Raw genomic sequence first — 9,043 nt, forward strand, 5'->3', positions numbered from 1 at the left:
GAAAACCTTTACATTAAGGCAAGGGGGACCTCATCCATAATATATTTATATATAGTAAAAGATATATATAGGTTGAACTAGGGACGAAAGTAAAGGGACAATCGGGGCTTAGGGACAATTGCAGTTTTGCTTTTTTTATAAATTATTTAATTATAAATTTATATATAGTAAATTTGTAAAATGAAAAAAAAAGTATTTGAAGTTTTTCATAATTTATAAATCAATTCCCATTCTCATAAAAAAGTTCTAGTACGTCCGATTCTAACTCATAAATGGATGGTGATTGGTTAGCGAACTTTTTATATCAATACTTATGCATACGGAATTGGGGAAATATTATATATACAACAGTAGAGTTACAACTCTTCCTTGGAATCCAAACTCTCCACGTTTCCACGTTTCCACTTTATAAAATGAAGTTGCCATTTGAAACAAAATCATATTTAGTTTTATTAAAAAGAAAAAGATAGATAGAGAGAGAGAGAGGGGCGACATGGAAGGAAAGTGTGAGGAGCAACCATGGTTGAATGGAGAGAAAAAAGAGCCAAAATACAGCCATGGGTTTTGTTCAGCCGAGATACAGACGCTGGCCAGCGTTGCCGAAGTGTTTTTCCCTTCTTTACCACCGGATTCTGGCTTTCAACGAAAGGAAACCCAGCCAAGCAAGGCTGTTCAATCCTTCCTAAAAGCTTCTGCCTCTCAACCGGCTTTCCCCGAGGAGGTAGGTCCTTTGAATCTTAGTTTATTTATTCATTTTTCTTATTTTTATCCATCAATTAATGTTTGAGCTAAATAGTTGTTTTCATTAATATTATGGAGAATTTTATATTAAAAGATAAATTGTATTTTATTTTTTTATTTAAAAAATAGTAAATTAATCTCTATACATTAAATTAAAAAAAATTATGTATAAAGATCAACTTTTAATAATATAAATAGATAAAATTTTTAATTAAAAATTTAATTTACTCTTTAATTTAATATACAAAAATTAATTTAATTTTTTAGGTGAAATAATAATGGTTGTCGTTATATTGTTACTTTGTTTTCACTTATTTTAATTTGATTTGATTTAATATAATAGCATTGACTTTTGCATACACAAGTAAAACACGTGTATATACACATGTTATGGTGTGCCAGGTGGCCAGCAGATAAGTAGTGTTGGGGAGATTCTGCAGTTACATGTATCCCAGTTTTAATTACAGTTTTACTAGAAAAGGGCGGTAACTCAGTTGTGTCAGATTTGGATGTTCTGACAAAAGTTTTAAAAGTAGCCCCCTTTGTCTAGTTTAAGGTTAGACAATGTTTGTATCAATGTTACAGGTAGCAGAATTGCTGGGGAAAAGAGCATTCATTGAAAGTGTGATAGTGGTGAGAATTGTATTAGTGTTACTGTGGACGAGGGTAGGAAGCTTGTTGCTATGTGGAAGGCAGTGTTTGGGGAAGGAATGGCCGTTTATAAATGACTTTGGAAGCATGGGATTGGAGAAGAGAGAGAAAGTAATGCAAAATTGGTTAAAGCATGGGTTTCTATTTACTCCCACAAGGGTTGCTTTCATCTACTTGAAAGTCTTCTGCCTTTTTGTTTACTTCTCTCGGGTAATCATTCAATACTACCTCTTCCCTTTAATCTTCTTTCTACTTTCATCCTTTGCCTAAGAATTAGGTTACTACATAATATATTTGTATCGGTAAAAGTATCATAGAGTCTCCTATATTAAAAGTTTGATTGTATTTTATTTATTCTATCCAAATAATAATAAGTTAGTCTATGCATATTAGATCAAAGAGCAAATTAGTTCTTTTGTTAAAAATTTCATCCATTTCTACGGTTAAAATTGGTCATTGTACACTAATATAAGGTACCATTAACCAAACCAATTATTAACAGAATAAACGGATGAAAATTTTAATAAAAATGACTAAATTGTTCTTTGATTTAATGTAGAGAGACTAATTTGTTTTTTTTTTTAATAGATGAGGAAAATACAATCTTACAAAGATCTCTATGGTACATTTACCCTTCATATTCATGTTTCAAACACTATATCTTTTTACTATATTTTACATGGGATAAATATCACCTTTTGAATGTTGTTTGCGGAATTTAAAAACTAGATTGAAACTGGTCAGTTAAGCATTAATTTGGTGCCACAACAATTAAAAGGATATAGACTCAAGCATATTATTTCCTCTACTTTTAAAGATAACACTAGTCTAGGCATTATATATAAAAATATATGCTTAATCGTAATTTTTTTATGGATTAATAAATTTTTATAAAAAATTAAATTTTATTTCTTTGATAAAGAGTGAGGACAAGAAGCTAAAATTTATAGAATGATTTGAGATAAATTTGAAGGGTAGTTGAATAAAAAATAATAATACTTACAAAAAAGCTAAAAATAGTAGTTACCCACTGAGTGATGCAAGTTGAGAGTGTTCTATGTTTAGCGAAATTTATATTAATTATGGGATAAAACTTAATATGGTTAGTGGAATCTAGATTTGGACGGAAACTTTGAGGAGGAAAGGTATATTCAACCGTGAGCATTTAGTTTTAATTAAATTGACAACACCTGTGGATTGTAATTAATTCAGTCCTACTATTATTCCAAGGTGTGGCTCACTTTCATTTTCAATAATAGCTACTCTTCAATTTAGGTAACATCTTAAGAGAAAATCAATAATAGCTAGTCCATTTTTTCTCCCATAAATTTTCCAATTTTAATTCAAAAATTATTTGAAGTTCTAAAATTTTGATGACAAATATAGGAGAAATTATTTGGAAAATTTATTCATAAATTTAATAATATATATAGAGATAATTAAATAGTCTAGGAGTAAAATTAAAATATAGATGGATTACTAATGTTTTAAACAAATAATATCTCGAAAATCTAATATATATAAAAATATTTGTGGACATTGATTGGAGTTAGTGTTAAAATATTGATTTTTTTTAATGGAAGAATGACAGGTATTTTCTCTATATGTACTAAACTGCTAAATTCAACTTGGGGATTTTTTAATGATTTGTTTTAAACAAAGTCATACAGGTAAGAAGAATTAAATGATCTTATTTAGATTGCTGAGTAGATATTATATTATAACACAAATAAAAAATAAATAGGATGTAATTGGTTGTAGAGGTTTTGTATCAGCAATCATCAAAATAGAAAATAAATATTGGTTGTTGGAACATCAAAATCATTGTAATAAATTTCAATTCTAAAAACGTTTTTCTTGCCTATCTTTAGGGTTTAATTTTTTTTTTACTTATAATAAAATAATGACTTAAATCTCTATTTAGAGTTTCATCTTGTTAACTTTGAGGCATTAACTTTTTAAATTATGTTTTTAACTTGATAATTATTTTTATATTGGGGTCTTAGTTAGATATTTGTTTTTATATTAGGGCTTAAACTTTTTTGTTAAGTTAATCTTTAAACTTGACAATTATTTTTACATTGAGACTTTAACTTTAGGGTTTTCAAGAAAAAAATTAGACAGAAGCCTCAATATGAGAATACTTGTCAAGTTCAGGGCCTAACTTGAACAAAAAAAGTTGAAGCCATAATTAGGGGTGTGCATAATTCGGGTAAAACCGAAAAAATTCGGTTAACTGACCGAATTCGGTTAATCGGTCGGTTAACCGAATTTTTTCGGTTGGGGGTCGGTTAATTTTTTTATGATTTTTTGGTTAACGGTTAATTCGGTTCGAAACCGGTCGGTTAACAGAAAATTTTCGGTTAACCGAAAAAATTAATAAATAAAATTATCCAACCCAGCCCAAACTTAATTACCCAACCCAATTACCCAACCCAATAAAACTAAAACTAAAGTTTACCCAATTACCCAATCCAATAAAACTAAAACTAAAAGACAACCCAATTTACTAAAGTCTAAAACCCAATTTACTTTAATAATTTATAAATTTTTTAAATTTTAAAAATAAAAAATAAAAAAAATTCGGGTAATTCGGGTATTTTTCAGTAATTCGGTTAATTCGGTTAATTCGGGTAATTCGGGTAATTCGGGTAATTTTTAACCAAAAATAAAAAATACATAATTTTCGGTTAATTCGGTTAACCGACCTTATTAACCGAAAAAATTTTGGTTCGGTTAATTTTTTTTAAAAAAAATCGGTTCGGTTAACGGTTAAAATTTTTGGAAGGTCGGTTAATTCGGTTATAGTAATTTCGGGTCGGTTAACCGGTCGGTTAACCGAATGAACACCCCTAGCCATAATGCAGAAATAATTGTCAAGTTTAAGACTTAACTTGAATAAAAAAAAAAGTTCATGCCCCAATATGAAAAAGATACCAAGTTTAGGTTCCAAAAAGTGATTTACTGAACTCCCACATTAATTGAAAATATAATTTCAATAAAACTCATAAGACTCGAGTTAAAGTTTAAAATATTAGTTAAATATTTGAGTTCAATTCAACAAGCACAACAAAATTTGATTACTTTTTTTAGCCAAAACTAAATAATTTACAAGTGTCAAGTAGGCCTTATTAATACTATTCATCAAATTAATGGTATATCAAGGAACTTGAATTGATATATAATAACTAGAAAATTATTTAGAATTAACTATGAAAATGTATAAATATTAAGAATTATATGTTCAGGTAGGAGAAGATGGTTATAATCCAGCATGGGAAGCTATTGGATATAATGTAGACAAAGTTGAGGATCAGCCGCAAGCACGAAAGGAAAGGCCTCTTCAAAAGGGAATGATTGAGACTGTGCATGAAAAAGACTCCACTCTTTATCGTTCTCTATCACAGAAAGGCCTTCTTGTTACTGAAGATACCCAACAAAATGTTTACAGGATCAAATGCGATGCCGTAGTAATTGGTTCCGGTTGTGGTGGCGGTGTTGCAGCCGCAATGCTGGCCGGTTCTGGCCTTAAAGTCGTCGTTGTAGAGAAGGGGAACTACTTTACTTCAACCGACTATTCACCCTTCGAAGGTCCCTCCATGGATAAACTATACGAATCTGGAGGAATCCTTCCGAGTTTGGACGGACAGCTGCTGATTCTTGCAGGGTCTACAGTTGGTGGTGGCTCGGCTGTGAATTGGTCGGCCTGTATAAAAACACCGAAATATGTTCTTAAAGAATGGGCTGAGGACTGTAAAATACCTCTTTTTGGAAGCAATGAATATGTTTCAGCAATGGAAACTGTTTGTGAAAGAATTGGTGTCACGCATGATTGTAAAGAGGAAGGATTTCAGAATCAAGTGCTTCGAAAAGGGTGTGAAAATCTTGGTCTAAAAGTCGAGAAAGTGCCACGGAATTCCTCCGAGAGCCATTATTGTGGATCTTGTGGTTTCGGTTGCAGAAGAGGAGACAAGAAAGGGACCGATCGAACTTGGCTAGTCGATGCCGTAAACAACAATGCAGTGATTATAACAGGGTGCAAAGCCGAGAGATTCATATTAGAGCGAAACAAGGTAAGCAGTGCAAGGAAAATGAAGTGCTTGGGAGTCAGTGCAAAGCCTTCAAATCAAAACATCACAAAGGAACTTCATATAGAAGCCAAAGTAACAATATCAGCATGTGGGGCACTTTTGACACCTCTTTTAATGCATTCTAGTGGGCTGAAGAATCGAAACATCGGTCAAAACCTTCATCTTCATCCGGTTCTAATGGCGTGGGGTTACTTTCCCGACTCCGATTCCAAGTTCAAAGGGAAAGCTTATGAGGGTGGAATAATAACATCAGTACATAAGGTGGCAGGAAATGACAACAAAGTGCAAGCCATCATTGAAACTCCTTCATTGGGGCCTGCACAATACTCTGCAGTATGCCCTTGGGTGTCTGGTCTTGATATGAAAGCAAGGATGCTAAAATTTTCCAGAACTGCTCATATGATAACAATAATAAGGGATCAGGGATCCGGAAAAGTACACGCTGGAGGACGAGTAACCTACAAGTTCGAAGAGGTAGACCGACAAAACTTACGAGCCGGTTTGCGACAGTCATTGAGGATATTAGTAGCAGCCGGGGCAGTCGAGGTGGGCACTCATCGTAGTGATGGGCAGAGAATAAGATGTAAAGGGATAAGCAATGAGGAGTTTGAGGAGTTTTTGGACTCGATTTCTATGTTAACAAGCCCGTTGTGTACCGGGGAAAACTGGGTGGTGCACACCAGTGCTCACCAGATGGGAAGCTGTAGGATGGGGATAAATGAAGAGGAAGGTGCAGTTGATGAAAATGGAGAGAGTTGGGAAGCTGAAGGATTGTTTGTTTGTGATGCAAGTGTTTTGCCAAGTGCTGTTGGTGTAAATCCAATGATCACTGTCCAGTCCACTGCTTATTGTCTGTCAAAGAAGATTGCAGAGTCTTTAAGACAACAAAAATAGCCTTCTTGTAGTAATCCCTCATCAAACACCTACACGTTGTGCTTTTCTACATTTGTTTGTGTGTATTGGATTGTAAGAATAATAAACAGAAAAGATGATTTATCCATTTTGAAGATTTTTGTACTCTTATGCTCCTTATTCTAATAAATATGGAAGTTCTAAAGTAATCTTTAAGGACCTTTTGCATAGTATTTAAAGTAGAAAAAATAGAAGTTACTCTCAAAGTTCGTTTGTGCCGATTTGAGCTCATAATGATCTAAATTCGAGAAAGTTCAAGCTTGAAATAAATCCGAGCTCAAGAATATTTGAGATCGAAAAAATTTGAACTTGAGAAAGCTCGAGACTGTAAGAATTTGAGATCGATTTAAACCGGAATGCAAGATAGATTCAATTCAAAGCCTAAAAAAGCCCGAATTTATAATTTAACAACCATAGCTATAATAGATATTAATAATTAATATAATTTTATTATATTACTTAAAATAGAAATAAATAAAAATTATTTATTTTATGAAAATGTGTGTATACACTATACATATTTATATCAAAATTTTATTAAAAATAATTACAAATAATTTTTTATTTTAAATTATAAAGTGAAATAAAATTTTAAAAACATTAATTGAATATAAATATTTTTAATGCTATAATTATTTATGTATAATAAAGATATAAAATTAACAATTATTAAAATTTAATAATACAATAATTAGTGTTATACTTATGCAATACTAATAACATTACTAATAAAATGATTTGGGAATTTAGGTTTTTTTTTTATGATTTGGGAATTTAGGTTAATAAAGTTTAAATTGGGCTTAAGTTTGGTTGATATTGGGTTTGGGTTTTAAGTTGGTTAATTTAGCTTAAAAAGTTATACATTTTAAAACTGAAATCGAACCGATAATGTTGAATCAACCTATTACATAATCAAACTTTAATGTATATGTATAAAATATTAATATATTATATATTATATGATAATACATAACATTATATAATATAGTATGAGAGTTAATTTCAAATGTACAAATAGTATAGAGACTTAGAACATATTTCAACTAGTATAATAAACAATGATATATAATAATTAATATATTATGTACTATAATTATAGTATGTGATATAGCATTACATAATGTCATAATATGTTTTAAAACTATTAATGTCACACCCAGTTTTCGTTAAGACTAAAAATTTAGAAATAATTAAGGGATTAAATTGAAAGAAGTCATAATTTGGTGGCCTCTACTAGAAAGTCGGAAGGAGAGAGTAACCAATTTAGGATTTGGTTGAAATCCAAGGACAATTTGGTTGGATTTGAACCAGCCAGTCTTTTAGTGGGGGACAAAATAATTAGGGATGAATGATTGTTATACGGTAAGAGATCACGCATGAAGGGTTATAAATAACTGAGAGTTGAATCCTTAAAGGGGGATTCCTCTCAAATCTGTTTCATTCCTTTCCCTTCTTAATCTTCTTCCTCGGTTGCTCCGAGGGAGCGATGATCATGGGAAACTCTGCATGAAGTGATGGTCGTGAGAAATTGGTCAGAAAAGTAGAAAATTCAAGAAGCTGGCAAGTTATTGAATCCTTCAATATGTGTAAGATTTAGGAACCAAAGTTAAAGGTTTCCAGAACCATTTTAGGGGTTCTGCGTGTTCTGGGAAATTGAGGTTTAGGTTAAAAATACTGGGTTTAACCCATGATTTGGTTGACGTGCTTAGCTGCCAGAAGAATGAAAGCTCTGGTGTTCGGAAAAACTAAGTAGAGGAAAAGACAAAGAAGATCAAGTGAGTTTCTATGCCCCATTTCTAGGATGTTGTATGAATAGCATGAATGCTGCGATGATAGATGCATAAGTTGGCATGTTCCATGTTACTAAGCTTATGTGATTATATGTTTGTGCTTGTGTGTGTGATGGTTTGTGAAACACGGAGGGAAATTTTCGTCAGGTTAGATTAAGTTAGGTCTTGGGAAAAGGATGATTATGTTAGATAACAACATAAGGTGTTGCTATGTGGAAACTGTGATGGCGAAGCTTCGGGCCTTATGAAAGGGACACTACAGTATTTGAGCATCAATGTTAGGAATGGTGAAATGGAGGAATGGATGACAAGCAATGAGAAAGGTAAATGAAAAAAATCATAGCTAGGCCATGGGTCTAATCGAAAACTATATGCCTAAAATGAGTAAGACCATAACTGAAAAATGTTATGACATCGAAATAGCAATGAGTAAGGCCATAGCTGATGTAACACCCCGAAACCTGGCCCATAAGTCTTGACCGAATTTCGGAGGTCACATTATTGAATTCCAATTTCCTCTTCAAAAGTCAACCTCTTTTTTTGTTCAACAAAATTTAGTAAAAACTAAACCTATGCTTTGCAAATAATGTTTGATAGGTGTTAACATTTAAGTAAAAAATAAACCAATTTGGTGTTTTTTGAACAGTTTCAAAATGCGTCAAATTTGACAATCATAATCCAAAATTCAAAACCAGTGACACAACAGAAAACATGTTGTTTACCTTTTAACAAAAGACCACATGTCATTTCTCAAAAATTGTGTAAACTTTAGAACAGTTACAAAAAGACTAGTTAAGAACCATGGGCGGAATTTTCCAGAAAACTTTGTTCAAAAATCGAAAACCCAAAATTTAACGA

At 31.9% G+C, this 9,043-nt stretch overlaps 1 protein-coding gene across 1 annotated transcript; it reads left to right on the forward strand.

Annotated features, from left to right (window-relative positions):
• Nucleotides 1-334: 334 nt before the first annotated feature.
• LOC107914935 (long-chain-alcohol oxidase FAO1) lies at nucleotides 335-6,544 on the forward strand. Its single transcript, XM_016844000.2, has 3 exons — nucleotides 335-721; nucleotides 1,327-1,602; nucleotides 4,641-6,544. Exons 1-3 carry the CDS (start codon nucleotides 494-496, stop codon nucleotides 6,375-6,377), a joined length of 2,241 nt encoding a protein of 746 aa, XP_016699489.2. The 5' UTR covers nucleotides 335-493; the 3' UTR covers nucleotides 6,378-6,544.
• The last annotated feature ends 2,499 nt before the right edge of the window (nucleotides 6,545-9,043 follow it).

The sequence above is a fragment of the Gossypium hirsutum genome, chromosome D10, assembly GCF_007990345.1.
Source record: "Gossypium hirsutum isolate 1008001.06 chromosome D10, Gossypium_hirsutum_v2.1, whole genome shotgun sequence".
NCBI classification, from domain to species: Eukaryota; Viridiplantae; Streptophyta; class Magnoliopsida; order Malvales; family Malvaceae; genus Gossypium; species Gossypium hirsutum.

Coding starts and splice junctions, on each gene's coding strand:
- LOC107914935 (XM_016844000.2), top strand. CDS start 494: ATGGAAGGAAAGTGTGAGGAGCAACCATGGTTGAATGGAGAGAAAAAA. Junction 722..1,326: donor AACCGGCTTTCCCCGAGGAG/GTAGGTCCTTTG, acceptor TCAATGTTACAG/GTAGCAGAATTGCTGGGGAA. Junction 1,603..4,640: donor TTTTTGTTTACTTCTCTCGG/GTAATCATTCAA, acceptor TTATATGTTCAG/GTAGGAGAAGATGGTTATAA.